The sequence below is a fragment of the Ornithorhynchus anatinus genome, chromosome 4 (genome assembly GCF_004115215.2).
Source record: "Ornithorhynchus anatinus isolate Pmale09 chromosome 4, mOrnAna1.pri.v4, whole genome shotgun sequence".
In the NCBI taxonomy this organism is placed as follows: Eukaryota; Metazoa; Chordata; class Mammalia; order Monotremata; family Ornithorhynchidae; genus Ornithorhynchus; species Ornithorhynchus anatinus.
Genome location: NC_041731.1, coordinates 120,058,340 through 120,077,763, shown reverse-complemented (window position 1 = coordinate 120,077,763; position 19,424 = coordinate 120,058,340). Strand labels below are relative to the sequence as shown.

Sequence of the window (19,424 nt, the reverse complement as noted above, 5' to 3'; positions counted from 1 at the left end):
TAATGTATTTGTCAATCACTTACTATATGTCAAGCACTGTTTCTAAGGACCGGGAAAGAATACGGTTTTTATCGGGTTGACACAATCCCTGTCCCACATGGGGCTCACAGTCTATACTCGAGTGAGGAGGATTTAATCCCCATTTACAGATGAGATAACTGAGGCACAGAGAAGTTAATTGACTTGCCTGAGATCATTCAGCAAGCAATTGACAGATGGGGATTTATACATTCATTCATTCAATAGTATTTATTGAGCGCTTACTATGTTGCAGAGCACTGTACTAAGCACTTGGAATGTACAAATCGGCAACAGATAGAGACAATCCCTGCCCATTGAGGGGTTTACAGTCTAACTGGGGAGGACAGACAAAAACAATAGCAATGAATAGAATCAAGGGGATGTACATCTCATTAAAACAGTAGCAATAAATAGAATCAAGGGATGTACAACTCATTAACTAAATAAATAGGGTAATAAAAATATATACAAATGAGCTGACGAGCACAGTGCTGAGGGGAGGGGAAGGGAGAGGGGGAGGAGCAGAGGGAAAGGGGGGGAAAGGGGGCTTAGCTGAGGGGAGGTGAGGGGGGGCAGAGAGGCAGCAGAGGGAGCAGAGGAAAAGGGGAAGCTCAGTGGGGAAGGCCTCTTGAGGAGGTGAGCTCTCGGTAGGGCTTTCCAAGAGGGGAAGAGAGTTAGTTTGGCAGAGGTGAGGAGGGAGGGCAATGCCAGGACCGCGGGGAGGACGTGGGCCAGGGGTCGACGGCGGGATAGGCGAGAACGGGGGGACGGTGAGGAGGTGGGTGGCAGAGGAGCGGAGCCTACGGGGTGGGCAGTAGAAAGAGAGAAGGGAGGAGAGGTAGGAGGGGGCAAGGTGATGGAGAGCCTTGAAGCCTAGAGTGAGAAGTTTTTGTTTCGTGCGGAGGTTGGTAGGCAGCCACTGGAGGGTTTTAAGAAGGGGAGTGACATGGCCAGAGCGTTTCTGCAGGAAGATGATCCAGGCAGCGGAATGAAGAATAGACTGGAGCGGGGAGAGACAAGAGGAAGGGAGATCAGAGAGAAGGCTGACACAAAAATCCAGCCAGGATATTATGAGAGCCTGTAGCAGTAAGGTAGCCGTTTGGGTGGAGAGGAAAGGGTGGATCTTGGCAATATTATAAAGGTGAGACCGGCAGGTTTTGGTGACGGATCGGATGTGTGGGTGAACGAGAGAGCCGAGTCAAAGATGACACCGAGGTTGCGGGCCTGAGAGACGGGAAGGATGGTCGTACCATCCACGGTGATAGGGAAGTCAGGAAGAGGACAGGGTTTGAGAGGGAAGATGAGGAGCTCAGTTTTGGACATGTGAGTTTTAGGTGGTGGGCAGACATCCAGGGAGAGATGTCCCGGAGGCAGGAGGAGACACGAGCCTGAAGGGAGGGGGAGAGGACAGGGGCAGAGATGAAGATTTGTGTGTCATCTGCAGAGAGATGATTAGAACCCAGGTCTTCTGACTCCCAAGCTTCCTTCTACTTCCAATATTGAGAAGGTAACACTTCCAGCTTCAATGAGATAGCCAGGATATTCCTGAGCGGGATTGTCTCTCTGGCCCTGTTTAGCCGCTATGCAAGCATTCTCCAAATAGATTGAACCTTGAGTTCTGAACTCAATGATTTACACACTTTGATTCTAAACAACTCAAAACACTTATTCTCAAATCGCATTCCTGGCCTCCCTGGGCCTGGAAGTAGGCAACAATTTATAGGCCTCAAATGAATGTCAGTGGCCATGAATTTCACTGAACAGTTAATTGAACAGTTGATGCTATTTGACAATGATTGATTTGGGCATCTGAACACTTCCTTGAATTCTGAAGAATATTTTCATATCATAATTATGGTGTTTGTTAAGGGGTTACTCCATGACCAAGCACCATAAACATTGTAGGGGTAGATACAAGATTATTAGGTAGTCTTGTCAATCATATTTATTGAGGGCTTGCTATGTGCAGACCACTATACAAAATGCTTGGGAGAGTACAATATTACAATAAATGAGCACATTCCCTACCCACAACAAGCTTGCATTCTAGAGGGAGAGACAGAAATTTGTGGGTCACAGTCATTCATTCATTCATTCATTCATTCATTCATTCAATAGTATTTATTGAGCGCTTACTATGCGCAGAACACTGTACTAAGAGCTTGGAATGAACAAGTCGGCAACAGATAGAGACAGTCCTGCCATTTGACGGGCTTACCGGTCTAATCGGGGGAGACGGACAGACGAGAACAATGGCAATAAATAGAGTCAAGGGGACAAACATCTCGTAAAAACAATGGCAACTAAATAGAATCAAGACAATGTACATTTCATTAACAAAATAAATAGGGTAATGAAAATATATACAGTTGAGCCACAAGTAACAGTGCTGAGGGGATGGGAAAGGAGAGGGGGAGGAGCAGAGTGAAGATGGGGGGGAAAAGAGGGTTAAGCTGCGGAAAGGTGAAGGGGGGGCCGGTAGAGGGAGTAGAGGGAGAAGGGGGCTCAGTCCTGGGAAGGCCTCTTGGAGGGAGGTGAGTTTTAAATAGGTTTTGAAGAGGGGAAGAGAATCAGTTTGGCGGAGGTGAGGAGGGAGGGTGTTCCGGACCGCGGGGAGGCGCGGCCCAGGGGTCGACGGCGGGATGGGCGAGACCGAGGGACGGTGAGGAGGTAGGCGGTGGAGGAAGCGGAGCGTGCGGGTGGGCGGTAGAAGGAGAGAAGGGAGGAGAGGTAGGAAGGGGCAACAGGTGACGTAGAGCCTTGAAGGCTAGAGTGAGGAGTTTGTTTGGAGCGGAGGTTGATGGGCAACCACTGGAGGTGTTTAATAAGGGGAGTGACAGGCCCAGATCGTTTCTGCAGGAAGATGAGCTGGGCAGCGGAGTGAAGAATAGACTGGAGTGGGGCCAGACAGGAGGAAGGGAGATCAGAGAGAAGGCTGACACAGTAGTCTAGCCGGGATATAACGAGAGCCCGTAGCAGTAAGTAGCCGTTTGGGTGGAGCGGAAAGGGTGGATCTTGGCGATATTGTAAAGGTGAAACCGGCAGGTCTCGGTAACGGAGAGGATGTGTGGGATGAACGAGAGAGACGAGTAAAGAATGACCACCGAGATCGCGGGCCCGAGAGACGGGAAGGATGGTCGTGCCATCCACGGTGATAGGGAAGTCTGGGAGAGGACCGGGCTCGGGAGGGAAGATGAGGAGCTCAGTCTCGCTCATGTTGAGTTTTAGGTGGCGGGCCGACATCCAGGTGGAGACGTCCCGGAGGCGGGAGGAGATGCGAACCTGAAGGGAGGGGGAGAGGACAGGGCAGAGATGTAGATCTGCGTGTCGTCTGCGTAGAGATGGTAGTCAAAGCCGTGAGAGCGAATTAGTTCACCGAGGGAGTGAGTGTAAATGGAGAACAGAAGAGGGCCGAGAACTGACCCTTGAGGAACTCCAACAGTTAAAGGATGGGGGGGTGGGAGGCGCCTCTGAAGGAGACCGAGAATGACCGGCCAGAGAGGTAAGAGGAGAACCGGGAGAGGACGAGTCCGTGAAGCCAAGGTGAGATAAGTATGGAGGAGGAGGGATGGTCGACAGTGTCAAAGCAGCAGAGTCCCCGACCCACATGGGACTCTCAGTCTAAGGAAGGGAAAAAATATGTATCTGATCCACAGAGAAGTTAAGTGTCTTGCCCAAGATCATATAGCAATCAACGGTTTTATTCAAGGCTCCATCACTTAACTTCTCTGTGTCTCAGTTACCTCATCTGTAAAATGGGATTTAAGACTGGGAAGCGCCCTATGGGACATGGACTATATCCAACCTGATTAGCTTGAATCCAACCCCAGCACTCAGCACAGTGCCGCGCAGCATAGTAAGCACTTAACAAATACCATAAGACAAAAGAAGCCGAGTCAGGATTAGAGCTCAGGTCCTGAACTCCCAGGTCCGTGCTCTTTCTACTAGGCCCATGCTTTTCCTTCGAAAACCTCTATGTTCACCTCTGAATCTTTGTTGTGTTAATGCTTCCTCTTTGACAATACAATATTAGCTTTATGTTCTTAGTGAACAAGCAGTTTAAATTTTAATTTTTAACCATTAGTTGATCTAGCATGAAATATATATAGAATCTGAACTGAGAAGCTGTGATGTGCTCTGAACTGGGGGATGTTTCGAGTAATAATAATGATAATGAGAGAAGAAGCATGGGTTAGAGGGAAAGGCACAGGCTTGGGAGTCAGAGGTTGTGGGGTTCTAATTCTAGCTCCGCCACTTGTCAGCTGTATGACTTTGGGCAAGTCACTTAACTCCTCTGAGCCTCAGTTACCTCATCTGTAAAATGGGGATGAAGACTTAGAAACCCCTCGTGGAACAACCTGATCATCTGTATCCCCCCAGCGCTTAGAACAGTGCTTTGCACATAGTAAGTGCTTAACAAATGCCATCGTTATTATTATTACAAGATGCGAGTTGGACACACTGCCCTGCACCACTTGGGCTCACAGTCTCAATCTCCATTTTATAGATGAGTTAACTGAGGCACAGAAAAGTAAAGTGACTGCCCAATTTGGCACAGCAGACAAGTGGCAGAGCTGGGATTAGAACCCAGGTCCTTCTGACTCCCAGGCCTGGTCTCTCTCCGCTAGGACATGAAAGGTAAAGGATATTGCATTCATTCCTAATGAATCATTGCTTGTTCTTTGAGCATAAGCTAAGATTAAAAATCTGGTTTTGCTTCAACATGAATCATGCCTAATTTTAGGTTGGGGCTTATTCTTCAGGCTGTCCACGTGAATTTAAGGTAGCTCTGATCGTGCCTGGACCTCGCCAGCCGATGGCCGTGTGACTGCTCTGGGTACTTGCCAACCCCCATCACAGCTGTCAGGGCCCTAGGCATCATCTTCTACTGGATTTCCACGCTGCCCCCCTACCCCCTCGAGATTCTGCCCCAACTCTTCCCAGTGTCACCAGGGAGCCTCCATCCCAACCCACCTCCCACTACCCCGGCAGACGGAGAGTTGCAGCCACAGCCCAAAGCCATAGCCGCTAAACCTCAGGAAACCGGGCAGCCACTCCTGTAGCGCACACTGTGGCCTTGGTGTGACTGTGGACTCTGAGCCACAAGGAGCCAGAAATTCTGCTCCTCTGAGCTTTATTTTTGTCTCTGTGTTGCCTTAGTGATTGTTTTCGTTTCCCCTCATGTGTATCCATCTATGTATCTTCCCCTTTTGATCTGTGAGCACTTCGAGGGATAGACACCATGTCTAACTGCTTCTAGAGAAGCAGCGTGGCTCTGTGGAAAGAGCCCGGGCTTTGGAGTCAGAGGTCATGGGTTCGAATCCCAGCTCTGCCACTTGTCAGCTGTGTGACTGTGGGCAAGTCACTTCACTGGGCCTCAGTTACCTCATCTGTAAAATGGGGATTAAGACTGTGAGCCCCACGTGGGACAACCTGATTCCCCTGTGTCTACCCCGGCGCTTCGAACAGTGCTCTGCACATAGTAAGCGCTTAACAAATACCAACATTATTATTATTATTATTACCCCAGCGCTTAGAACAGCGCTTAACAAATACCAACATTATTAACTCACACCTGTGCACCCTCTCCAAGTCCTCGGTACAGAGCTCTGTACATAGTACAAATTTAATACATACTATTCATTCATTCAATAGTATTTATTGAGCGCTTACTATGTGCAGAGCACTGTACTAAGTGCTTGGAATGTACAAATCGGTAACAGATAGAGACAGTCCCTGCCCTTTGACGGGCTTACAGTCTAATTGGGGGAGACAGACAAGAACAATGGCAATAAATAGAATTATTGCTACCACTATTCTGACATCTTACTGACTACTTATTTCTCAAAATGCACTGCATGGATCATCCTGGAAAATTGAAACATAAAAAAGGCAATTAACACCTACCCACAAATTCCACTTAGTATAGTTATTTAAAACAAAATGAAAAAGACTTCTCAAGAGTATACTTCTGACAGGATTCTTTTATTGAGCATTTATGTACAGCATTTAGATCTCTCTCTACCCAAATTCAAGGCTTAATATTGTATGTGATACAACTTAGCATAATATGGCACTCTTTAGGGAGGTTAAACATCTAAAGGATTTACAATAAAATGCCTAGGGTTACATTTTTTAAAGCTCTAGAAAGATTTGCCTGTTCTTGTCCATGTGACAGAGGATTTCAGATTCACATGATGTTGACGTCTAAACCGAAAGATCATAAAGACATGTTCAATTTTAGAAGTCCAAAATACAAATACGTCTAAAAAAACCCAAAAAACCGGATCCAGAAGGTGTCCTTTAGAAAGCAAGTCCAACCATCAGGAAGTGATATTGGAAGAAAACCGTGGCAGGAATCTTTCTTTGGTTTTAAGAATCTGGCTCTGAAAAACAAACAAAATCAATAGAATGATATTCCTTTCTCTGTTTCCCAAATTCAATTATTGTTTTGATGCTCTTCTAGACCTACCAAAATGTAATTACCAAAGCCATTTGACATTACAAAACCAACCAAAGCTTTCCAGCTTTGAAACTCATACTGGCGCCATTTCATTCAATAGTATTTATTCAATAGTATTTACTGAGCGCTTACTATGTGCAGAGCACTGTACTAAGCGCTTGGAATGTACAAATCGGCACTTGGAATGTTCAAATCACCATTTCTTTCCTGGAAGTTATTGGGAAGGACTCCAGATCCGGGAAAGAGGTGAAAAGTAGCCTTTGTTACTAGAAAGGTGAATTGCTTGCTAGGATGTCGTCTCTTTAATAGAACTATAATGCATTCATTTTCCAACATTGAATAATTTCAGTGCCATTAGTAGAGGTAAGCATCTGTACCTGCTTTCAGTGCACTGAACAGCCTTTAATTACTTTTTTTCCTGCAGCTGTAAAATTTTGGAGTCTGTTTCAGCTAAAATATTATGGCAGTGATTAAAACTTGCTTTTTCCATTAAAATAAATGGGTCTCCTACAATAGCAGTGTTTTGAGCTAATAACATGAATGAGCATGTTAACCTTCACTAGAATGATTAAAAACTGTCAACGGCAGCAGCATAGAAAAACACTTCTCAATCTTAAGCCTCAAAACATTAGAAAAAAATGATGCCCTCCTGGGGATAATGTAACCCTAACCACCCTAGACCTAACCCAAGACAGCACTTTGAGAGGCACAGCAAACGTCTATATTGTCATAGCCTGAGTTTTACCTGGGGAAAATCTCTCTTCATCCCCTGAAGATGCTGATAATGTAGGAGCAAAAGCTGTGTAAGGACTCCCAGCAATATTCCTTTGCAATCTTCGCGGACCCCGCATCGTTCCCTGCCTCCGGCCCTGGCAGGGTCGTTTTGATGACAGGCGGGCTGGTGGTCTTGGCTTTTCCTGCCTTTTTGATGGTGCCTTTCCCTGATTGTGTTTCCTTAGATTTCGGCAGGGTGGAAGATCTCAGGGCCCCCTTCAGGCTCGAAGCTATTTGTCTTAGCTGAGCATCAGGAGGTGCCTTCTGACACACCGAGGGCTTCAGCACAGTGACAGACTGACAGGCGTGGGGAAGTTTCTTCAGTTCCTGGGTGATCTGATTCCAGTAAAGTTTCGGATTGTTCGTGAAAGGACGGCAGAGGGTTGGCTTGCCGCTGAATTCACACCAGTAAGACTTGCCGGGGCTCTTGCATTCGATCCTGAGTTTGATTTCCGGCTGGCCGCTGATGTTCGCGGTGCAGGCGTCTTTGCCTTTAGTTTGAAAGTGAATATCTTCCCCACTGCTTCCTTTGCTTTGTTTTGGAACCTGCCCTAGAATCCCCAGGCAATAGCTAACTACCAAAAAGAAGCCCAGTGCCAACTTCATGGTGAGGTAGAGATGAAAACCTTGACCTGAGCAACTCAGTCCCGAGAGCAAAAGAACCAAAATGCACATCTGTTCACAATTTAAAGGTCTAGTACACAAAGAGGTCTTTCTCTTTATGGCGGGCTATATTTTCTTTGAAAAAACTCCAATAGGTCCACATTTTAAAGCTCAAAGTGTCAAGCAGCCAAATTTGAGTTCTCCGTGATAATTTTCAGAGCCTAGGAATTGAGGTGAGTAGCTAAACAAACTTTTCTGGGCCACTTACATACAGTATATTTTAGGCATGTATTTTCTGTTCTCTGCAAGTTTGAGTTGTTATTCATAATTGGCCAAGAATGCCCAAATCCTATAAGAGATCTCAGACAATCTTATTAATAAGGAAGAAAGCATTAATAAATTCAATGAACTGACTCATTTCTTGGGTGTGCTTGTGGATGTTTAGCATTAAATATGCTCCCTTCCATGTGAAATGGGAAAATCCCTACTTCATTGGGGAAAATGTTCTCGTCAAACAGACCACTGCTCTCTCCATATTCAAAGCCCTTCTGAAGTCACAGCTTCTCCAAGAGACCTTTCTGATTAATCTTTCATCTCCCCCCTTGACACTTCAGCACTTCTCTATACCCAAGCACTTGGGTGTTTACATTTTCCATAACACTTATTACGGATCTTTATTCTAAATTGATGTATAATCTATTTTAGTGTCTGGTTCCCCCACTAGCCTGTAAGCTTCTTGAGAGCAGAGATCATGTCTAATACTTTTATTGTACTCTCTGAAGCTATGACAGTCCTCTGCACACAGAAGGTTAACTTTCTATTTTCCAGAAAGTAAAGCAAACCCCTTCTGCTCTTCTAGATGGCAAATAGGTTGGAGGAATACACAGGAAAAATGATTGCAGGCTCATATTCTCAAATGAGGATTCAAAGAAAAAGAATTAAATACTATATCCGCCCTCTTTTTCTCTTAGATATGGAATAGCCTTGCAGATATAGTCACATTCTTTAGGCCTAAGTCTTTCTTTTGGATCTTAGGCCAGTGAGTCAGGGATGGTTTGAATGTCTGAATTAAGGGATGTATGAAAGAAGTCGAAGAAAGGATGGGTTGACAGAAAGGATTTTTGCACAGAGCCAGGCATGAAAACAACTATGTTTCAGGAGAAGATCTGATTATATCCTTAGGGTAAAAGTATTCCAGTGTTCTTGTGTGTGTCCAACACAGAAAACAGTTCACTTAAAATTTGTCATTTCCTAAAAGCCATTTAAGATGACTTTTTTAAGAAATGGCATTTGTTAAGTGCTTACTATGTGCCCAGCACTTTACTAAGCACTTGGATAGAAACAAGATAATCAGCTTGGACTTAGTCAATGTCCCCCCATGGAACTCACAGTCAAACCCCATTTTACAGATGAGGAAACTGAGGCACAGAGAAGTTAATGATTTGCCCAAGGTCACAGAGCAAATAAATGGCGGATCCGGAATTAGAACCCAGGTCCTTGGAACAAGCAGGCCCATGCTCTATCCACTAGGCCGTGCAGCTTCTCACGCTACTCTTCTTTTTGAAATATTTTTCTAGAAATTTGCTAGTAGTTGCAAAAGTATTAAGAACATACTATGTATCAAACACATATTAAGCACTGGGGAAAAAGTAGACAAATTAAAAATAGACATGATCCCTGGCCTTCGAAGTGCTCAAAATCTAGCAACAGGTTGAAACAAGGAGCCAAGAGTGATAGTATTGGTGTCAGAAACATGAGGAAGGCACATTTCCTCCAAGAGGCCTTCACTGACTACGCCCTCCTTTCCCCATCTCACTCTCCCTTCTGCCTCACCCTGACTTTCTGCCTACATTCATCCCTTCTCCCAGCCCCAAAGCACTTATGTACATATCTGTAATTTATTCATTTCTATTCATGTCTGTCCCCCCTCTAGAATGCAAGCTCATTATGGTCAGGGAAGGTGTCTGTTTATTGCTATATTGTACCCTCCCAAGTGCTTAATACAGTGCTCTACACACAGTAAGCACTCAATAAATCAGATTGAATGAATAAAACATAAAGCAGAAAACGTCTTGAAACGAGAAGAAAACAATGCTCCCCCAGTAGACTGTAAACTTACTGTGGGCAGGGAATTTGTCTACCAACTCTGTTATATCATACTCTCTCCAGTGCTTTGTACAGTGCTCTGCTCACAGTATTTTTTCAATAAATACAATTGATTGGTACAATGGAAGCTGCAACTTCATTCTCCGCACTAGCCAAGCAGGTGTGTTCAGAGTAAAACAGTCATGACAGACACAATCCACGAGAATTCCAATGTTTTAAAAGAAATTCAGAAGATAGCTAGGAAATGGACAAATAAAGGACTAACTCCTCTAGACTGTGAGCTTATAATAACAATAATAATGTTGGTATTTGTTAAGCGCTTACTATGTGCAGAGCACTGTTCTAAGCGCTGGGGTAGATACAGGGTAATCAGGTTGTCCCACGTGAGGCTCACAGTTAATCCCCATTTTACAGATAACTGAGGCACAGAAAAGTCAAGTGACTTGCCCACAGTCACACAGCTGACAAGTGGCAGAGCCAGGAGTCAAACCCATGACCTCTGACTCCGAAGCCCAGGCTCTTTCCAATGAGCCATGCTGCTTCTGTTTATTGTTGTACTCTCCCAAGTACTTGGTATTGCGCTCAATACAGTACACTAAGTGCTCAATAAACATGATTGAATGGATGGATGTTCAATAAACATGACTGAATGGATGGATGGATGGATCAAAGGAGAAAGATCTGTTGGCTAATATTGGCTAGTTAGTACCTGAGCCTGGATTAAACCTGCTGTGGGCAGGGACTGTCTCTCTTTATTGCTGAATTGTACTTTCCAAGCGCTCAGTGCAGTGCTCTGCACACAGTAAGCACTCAATAAGTATGACAATGAATGAATTGTCACATCCAAAATGCCACACAGCCCCTCAGTTGGTTGAAAGGAGGTGAAGCACCAATCATGAACCACATTTAACAAGTTTTTTTATTGAAATAAATTGGGAACATCTTTTCCAAGTGAAAAATAAAATATTTTAGAATCCTACATTATGAATATCATTCCACATGTGCTACCTATTGCTTAATTCTTTGGACCCAGTGAGATGGGTCTAAACGCCGACATTCTGTACCTAACAGTTCATTTAGGCAGTTCATTTTCCATTTTGCTTTACTTGCCTATTTCAAACATATCATTCTTGTTGGAAACAGAAGCTGGAAAAAAAGTACAAGAGCTCTCAAATTTTTTTAATAAATGACTTAATTGTAACTCAAAATTAACTAAGTATTTGGATCCTTTCCATAATTCTCCTACTGTCCTATAATCCAGAAAACCACAAATAAATTCCCTCTAAAAAAGTAACACAAAGATGCACAGGTTCTACTATGTCCCAAATATCTCTTTTAGTTCCTTTCCTTTCTCAAATTTATTTTGAAGAAATGCTTTTTCTTTGGAATCTTATTTTCCATATGATGATATATGATCATTCAAAAAGCAGAATAAACCCCCAAGTGGCATGGACAAAAATGAGCTACCTCAGAGTTGAAATACCCAATTTCAATCAAAACTCATTTCACAAAAGCACGCACCAACACTAATCATGCTACGCTCATCTTTGAAGGAATGTACATAATACTAAAACTTTTAACACTTGAGATTGTTGAAACAATGTATATATACAAAATTGTTGCGTACAAAATGCTTTTTTAATGTAAACTATATGTTTAATATATTCTTCATACAATAGTATGATCAACATCTGAGTTTTGTTTGGGCAGTTTCTTGAAGAAAACTAGGTTTAAACTAAACAAATACATAATGGTTTTCGATCTAGAAACCCAGCATAAAAAAGTAAAAAATAACTTTTCTGTAAAGGTAAATATTGTCTTTGAAGAGTGTCAGCAAAACAAAGTAAGTTCTACCATACAGTAGCCCGTGGGATAACATTTAACACTTTTCTTGATCCAGAATTGAGCTCAGGAGGCCACCAAGATGGGTTTCTTAATTTATAAAGTGCTGACAGATCCAAATACAGCTAGGACAGTTCCATCTCATTTTCTGTATGAGCATGTTGAAGCTGAAATGAAAAACACAGAAGAAATTTCAAAAGTTTTTTTTTTCCCTGATCAAGCGTAGCAATACACCAATATAAGAAAGACAGACTCAATGTGAATATTGACAGAGTCGTGTCTTTAAAATGCTGCACTAGTTTTAAGTTTACAAGTCAAATTTGAAGACTATGCCTGACATTTTTTACATTCTAGAATCTGAAAATTCTTCATTTGAAATCCCAGATTCTCCTGCGAAACGCTAAAAGCCCCCAACTTACCTCAAAATTCCAATTCCTTTACCACTGTTCCATGGAGCTAAAAAAGAACACAAACATGCTTTAAATCTCACATTGCTACAATAAACAAGAGCATTTGCTTTTAAACAAGTGTTTTTAAGAATGTTGTAGGGTATAAACTACCTTAAGGTGCACTTTGTATGGAAAACAACAGCTAACAAGAGAAGACACTTAAACTTCTCTGTGCCTCAGTTACCTCAACTGTAAAATGGGGATTAAGACTGTGAGCCCCATGTGGAACATGGACTATGTCCAACCTAATTACCTTGTATCTAACCTAGAACTTAGTACAGTGCCTGTCAGAGAGTAAGTGCTTTAAAAATACCATAAATAAATATATATATTTATATATACTTCAACACAGTCTTTCCCTCCTACCTCTTATTCACCATTCCTCCTGTCTTCCCCTTTGATTCCAACCTAATGTTTTTGGAAAGCCCTTAATCTCTTAGAAGGAAAAGGTGATACGGTCAACACATGCATATACAGTCCTTTCCCACTTGAGGGCTATTGTATATCATAGACCCAAATCTATTCTTTGACTAATTTCATGGAATGCTGGATTTTCCTCTTGGTTTCCTCTTTCAACTTTCCTATTGGTGCAGGGAGGCAGCACAGTCTAGAGGAAAGAGCACAAGGTTGGGAGTCAGGAGACCTGGCTGCCAATTCCAACTGCTCAATTTGCCTGCTATGACGGTGGACAGGTCACTTCATTTCTCTGTGCCTCAATTTCCCCACCTCTAAAATGGAACTAAATCCTGGGCCTCCCTCCTACTTAGACTGTGAGCCCATGTGGGACAGGAACTGTGTCTGATCTATTTATATTGCTTCTATCCAAGCTCTTGTGCTGGGCTCATAGTAAGTGCTTAAGAAGGACCAGAATTAATATTATTATTTTGTGTTTTTGCAGAGTCTGGCCTCTTGCTTCCCTGAGATCTTTGAATAGCAAGCTAAGGTCATCAACCTTCAACATTTCTGCAAATAGAAGGAAAACTAATCCTCAAAAAACTGATGCCTAATCGAATCAGTTTCCTGAACCAGAAGAGAACAATTGCAAACATTTTCCTCCATGTCCATGAGAAGCAGCGTGGCTCAGTGAAAAGAGCACGGGCTTGGGAGTCAGAGGTCATGGGTTTGAATCCTGGCTCTGCCACTTGTCAGCTGTGTGACTGTGGGCAAGTCACTTAACTTCTCTGGGCCTCAGTTACCTTATCTGTAAAATGGGGGTTAAGACTGTGAGCCTCACGGGGGACAACCTAATTACCCTGTATCTACCCAGTGCTTAGAACAGTGCTCGGCACATAGTAAGCGCTTAACAAATACCAACATTATTATGTCCAAGGCATTAATACCTGAACCATTTAGTCCCTGAAAACGTTACTATCTTCACAAAGATTGCAACTTTAGCGATCTATAGAAGAAACTACCAAGCTCAGTATGGGAGGCCTAATTCCAGAGAAGATAAAGTAATGATGTACCAGGACTCATGAGGAAAACCAAACCATTCTACTGTAAATTCAATATAGGGAAATTCAGTGGTAGAAATGAAAGCAAAAATTGTGTCGTGGAGAGAAACTATTTTTATTTTATGAATACATCTGTAACCTATCGAATATGTTTCTTCTAGGCGCCTGCAAATAGTCATTTCCTCACTAGGGACAAGTTAAAGTTACTGAGAAACTATGTGTACCTGCAAGCGGAAGAAATAGTTTTAAAAAAATACATCCCAACACATAAAACTGAAGTTCCCATTCATTAAAGCTCACAAATTTCACTAGCTCCATGGCAAGGACTCAAAAGATGTAGACCAAGGAGTCCGTAATGAAAGTGTTTCTGTCAAATTAAATGTAACTCCATCTCATCCTGCCAGTTAGCACTGACTCACCCTTTCCTGGAACATAGTTTTAGTAGTCTACAGCCTTCTTTGCATCCTTTGAATATTTGCTATCATACATTCTATATGCATCATTTCCCGGTACCACGGATACACTTTGATACAAGTAGCAGTAAACACTGTGTAAGCAGACGCTTACAAAGGCTTGCATTAAGGTTCAGTGTACTAAATAGCTGCCTATTCAGTGTTTCTATTTTATTTTATTTTGTTAGTGATGTGTATATATCTATGATTCTATTTATCTTGATGATATTGACGCCTATTTATTTTGCTTTGTTGTCTATCTCTCGCATTTAGACTGTGAAACCGCTGTTGGGCAGGGATTATCTCTATCTGTTGCTGAATTGTACATTCCAAGTGCTTAGTACAGTACTCTGCACATAGTAAGTGCTCAATAAATATGATTGAATGAATGAATGAACCTTTCTATTAAATAAGAATGGTAGTTTGAATCCCCTTATCAAAGTTTTCTAGCATAGTTGTGTGATTTCAGTTTGTATGGACTGGGGAGTGTCATCTTCAAGACTTTTTTGCCTTAATAAAAAATGTGTCCTAATGGAATGTAAACTAGTAATTCAAGGAAGATGACCAGATGGCCAGAAAGAAGTTGGAACACCAACTGGACTTCAATAAACTCTGACCTCAGATCGCAAATACCACCTGCTTTCGAGAGACTGAGGATTGAGGAAATCTACTTGGGGTTTTGACAGGCAGACAGTGCTGTGAGAAAAGATTGTTCATACTCAAACTCAAACACAGTATCCAGAACCTAGCAGTCTCTGCTGCTGAAAGAAAACTATGATTGCCAGTTCTTTGGCAGAAACAGGAGCAGAAGCTAGGATTTCCTAAAATTTCAATGAAAAAGTAGTGAATTTCCTAAAATTTCAATGAAAAAGTAGTGACTGTCATGAACAATATAAGAATTGAATAGGATAAAACCTTCCTCTTTTCCTGATTTTAAAACAAAGGTAAGAATAATTTATATCATTTGAGATTAGACTCCAAATATATTGCTGTTCCCCATCAGCCATACAATAAAGCAGTGTTTTATGCTATGTGGAAAGAACACGGGCCTGGAAGTCTGAGGACCTGCTTTCTGATCTTGCTCCGTCACTTACCTGCTGTATGACCTTGGGCAAGTCATTTCACTTCTCTGTGCCTCAGCTACATTATCTACAAAATGGGGATTCAATGCCTGTTCTCCCTCCTACTTAGGCTATGAGCTCCATATGAGGACTGATTATCTTGTATGTAACTAACGCTTAGTACAGTGCTTGACATATAGTAGGTATTTACATAGTACAATTATCATTATTGCTTTTTTAAAAATAATGATGGCATTTGTTAAGTGCTTACTATGTGCAAAGCACTGTTCTAAGCGCTGGGGGGATACAAGGTGATCAGGTTGTCCCACATGGGGCTCACAGTCTTAATCCCCATTTACACATGAGGTAACTGAGGCACAGAAAAGTGAAGTGCCTTGCCCAAAGTCACACAGCTGATACGTGGTGGGGCCAGGATTCGAACCCATGACCTATGACTCCCAAGCCCGTGTTCTTTCCACTGAGCCATGCTGCTTTTAAAGCTCCATAGTAGCACATTTAAAGGTTTTTTAATATGTATGTTTTGATTAGTTACACTAAATATCTCACAAATCACCTAAAAGCTAGGAAATAGGAATTTTTTAAGCTGTCTTCTGAAAACACAAGACTGATTCTGGCTCAAACTATTTAAGCCTATTCAGCTCTAAAGTATAAAATATTTAAACAAGATCCTCCAAAGTCTTCTCTCTCAAAATCAATTACATTTTATGAGGTTTGGAAAACTTGTTGCATCCTTTTTACTTGGTGCTCAAAAATTCAAGAAAAAGAAAGTGCATGCACTTCATGGTATTTAGTCTGCAGTACATAGGATTTAAGCAGTAATTCAGTGAAAACAAATGGAATCATTAATCTCTGGAAAAAAGTGCACTAAAACATTTAAAAAATATTACAGAACCTGATGCTATGTGCAGCATAATTTTTTGGCCATCCACAAATAATAGAGTAGGGATCATGCACAAAATAATTAAAAGATTTTAATAACATGCATAACAAAATAAATAGCATCACACTATCAAAAAACATGCAATTTCAGACTTTTGGTTTACCTTGTCATAACAGGATTGGGAATACCATATAAATGATCTTTATGATAACCATTATTACCATTTTCCATACTGTAACAAAATAAATATACCAAAAAGACTATGTTACCTCCAAGATGAAATATTTACAACATGGGCTACAAAGACAATGTAAAATGGAAAATGGAAGCTTCGGAAAAAAAAAAACCATATCTAAATAACATGTAAAAAGATAGATCTTAATTAATAGTATTTTTAAAATCACCACCAACCACCACCACCAAAGTATTTACATATCGTTTTTCAAACATTCAAAATACACATATTTACGTGAACCTTGGTCACATTAGGCTTCAGATTTTATTTATGCTCAGTTAGACAGCTCTATTTTTATTTTTAAAACATCAAGATGTAATATGTTAATGATGAGCCCAAGGTTTAAGTTAATAGTAGAAATCCCCCATTTTAGTAAAACATTTTTAACAAATACTAGTTTAAAAAAAGTCTTACTTTTTCATGGGTACAGTTTCAACACTACAAAATATAAAAAAAGGGAAATGAAATTATTTATTAATTAAATACTAGCAATGGTAGCAGCTGTTGACTAGGATGGACTCCTGACTATGTGCAAACCAAAGGAAAAATAAAAGCTGAGATGCTATAGTGAAATAGAAATACAAGGCAGATTTACTCAAGAAGGACTAGCGAGTGTGGAAAAAAAAATATGAAAACCAGTAAAAACAGTTATCATAAAGTAAAATGCCAAGTTCCTGAGACAGAAGAACTGCAAATAGAAAGAGAAGACGAGTTAAGGAGGCAGAGAAGGTTAAGCACGAGGAAGCAAGTCACCAAGGAAAGGGAACTAATAATATCTTCTGACTGATCTGAAGGTAACTCCACTTAAAATCACATGCGACGTGACAACTCCCAATAATCTTAAATTGCTTTTGTAGCGATTAGGATACCCATTTTGCCAATATTTTTCAAAAGATATCGCAGCCTTCATTTAAAGAAAGATACTTACTCATCATACACATCTTCTGAATCCATTCTGCGGTAGTGTTTGGATAATTTTACCGCAAAGATGATGGCAGGAATTAAAAATATCGTAGATCCTCCCAAACCAAACCAGAAGCTATTCTACAAAACAACAAAATCCAAGAAATTCATTCTTACACAGACCATTATGTCATCAAAGGAAGCAAATCAATATTAGTTTCTCAGGTATTTCTTCTTGACAAGTTTTGTGAAGCTCCTTTAAGGTCACTAGTAACTAACTCATATGATTATACCAGACAATCACCAAAATATCTATTATTCTACTTCTTTCTAATACTTGATATTCTGCTGGGCACACTCTAAATCCCATATTCTCAAAACACTGATACACTCCTTCATTTTCCAGATATTGCATTTTGATATTTTTAGGACTCAATGCTGAAAAACATCTCTTTTTGGATAATGAAAGTGGTTCTTTACAAAGACTTTCTGTGGACAATGAAGCGTGCTCCTCAGTGGCTATAGGGAGAAAAGAACCTGGATGGTATTCTTACTAATAGTTAACAGCAGATAGTTGATGTGAATTTCTAGAAATTGCCCTTTCCTCTCCATCCTAACTCCTTCCTTCCCGTTTTAAGTTCTGTCACTAGTTTGCTGTGTGATATGGGGCAAGTCATTTAACCTCTCTGTGCCTCAGTTCCCGTCTTTGCAAAATGAGAATTTAATATCTATTCTCCTTCCCCCTTAAAACTCTGAGCCCCATGGGGGGCCTAATTTTCTTATATCTGCCCCAGCCCTTACTACAGTGCTTGGCACATAGTAACCACTTACAGATTACCACAGTTATTACTATCCAAGGACTTTTATCCCACCTTGATCACTCCACCAGTCTTCTCACTGACCTCCCTGTCTCCATCTTCTCCTGTCCATACTTCACTCAGCTGCCTGGATTATTTTCCTAAATAAAATGTTCAATCCACATCTCCCCACTCCTCAAGCACCTCCAGTGGTGCCCATCCACCTCCACATGAAAAAGACTCTCCTTACCATTGGCTTTAAAGCACTCAGTCAGCTTAGGGCTGCCTACCTTACCTCTCTGATGTCCTATTACAGCCAGCTTGAATACTCTGTTCCCTACACACTGTTCCTATATCTCCTCTATTTCAACAGCAACCTCTTGCTCACTTAATTCCTCCAGCCTGAAATGCTCTCCTCCTCCCAATCCACCACTCGCCTCACTCTCAAAGGCTTCCCAAGAGGCCTTCCCCGACTTAGCACACATTTACCCTACTCGTCCTCTCTTCTGCGTCGCCTTCGCTTTTGGATCTGTACCCCTTAAGCACTTGATATTCACTCCAACTTCAGCCCCACAGCATTTATGTTCATAGCCTTATATTGGGCTGCTTTGCTGCTTTCCCTGTCAGTTATTTTCCCCTCTAGATTCTAAGCACCTTGAAGGTAGGGACTGTGCCTTTCAACTCTCTTCCATTTCATTCTCCCGAGCACTTAGTATGATATTCTGTACGCAATAAACATTCAATAAACACTCTTCACTGACTGATTAGGACAGCCTGAGAGAATGCATAGGCCAAGTTTCATTATTTTCATCAAATACGGGGTACCTTCAATCCCACTAAAAGAGTGATTTTTTTCACTCTCTCTCTCTTTATGATATTTGTTAAGTGCTATGTAACAAACTTTGTTCCAAACACTGGGGTAGATACAAAGTAATAGGGTTGGACACAATCTCTGTCCCACATGGGGTTCACAGTCTTAATCCCCATTTTACAGCTAAGGTAACTAAAGCCCAAAGAAGAAGTGACAGGCCCAAGGTCACACGGCAGAGTCAGAATTAGAACCCAGATCCTTCTGACGTCCAGGATTATGCTCTATCCACTAGGCCATGCTGCTTTTCTCATGCCTAGAGGCTTTGGGATTCCCAAATTAAAGCGTGGCTCAGTGGAAAGAGCCCGGGCTTGGGAGTCAGAGGTCATGGGTTTGAATTCCGGCTCTGCCATTCGTCAGCTGTGTGACCGTGGGCAAGTCACTTCACTTCTCTGTGCCTCAGTGACCTCATCTGTAAAATGGGGATTAACTGTGACCCTCACGTGGGACAACCTGATTACCCTGTATCTACCCCAGTGCTTGGAACAGTGATCT

The 19,424-nt window shown here is 41.8% G+C and overlaps 2 protein-coding genes across 11 annotated transcripts in view; both read right to left on the bottom strand.

Moving 5' to 3' along the window:
* Positions 1-5,987: 5,987 nt before the first annotated feature.
* Positions 5,988-9,169, bottom strand: FGFBP2 (fibroblast growth factor binding protein 2). The gene is made up of 2 exons (XM_001515180.3): positions 7,230-9,169; positions 5,988-6,407 (listed from the first exon to the last, which is right to left on the bottom strand). The coding sequence occupies exon 1, from the start codon at positions 7,931-7,933 to the stop codon at positions 7,247-7,249; it is 687 nt and encodes a 228-aa protein (XP_001515230.3). The 5' UTR covers positions 7,934-9,169; the 3' UTR covers positions 5,988-6,407; positions 7,230-7,246.
* A 1,696-nt stretch (positions 9,170-10,865) lies between these two features.
* PROM1 (prominin 1) overlaps positions 10,866-19,424 on the bottom strand; it is a 143,005-nt gene continuing 134,446 nt past the window's right edge. For 5 of the 10 annotated variants that reach the window (XM_039911665.1, XM_029061883.2, XM_029061875.2 and 2 more), the window contains 5 exons: positions 17,290-17,405; positions 16,776-16,799; positions 16,290-16,358; positions 12,229-12,265; positions 10,866-11,976 (listed from right to left, as the gene is read on the bottom strand). In XM_039911665.1, the coding sequence (XP_039767599.1) occupies positions 12,247-12,265; positions 16,290-16,358; positions 16,776-16,799; positions 17,290-17,405 (228 nt within the window). In that variant the 3' untranslated portion in view covers positions 10,866-11,976; positions 12,229-12,246. 10 annotated transcript variants of the gene reach the window in all.

Coding starts and splice junctions, on each gene's coding strand:
- FGFBP2 (XM_001515180.3), bottom strand. CDS start 7,933: ATGTGCATTTTGGTTCTTTTGCTCTCGGGACTGAGTTGCTCAGGTCAA.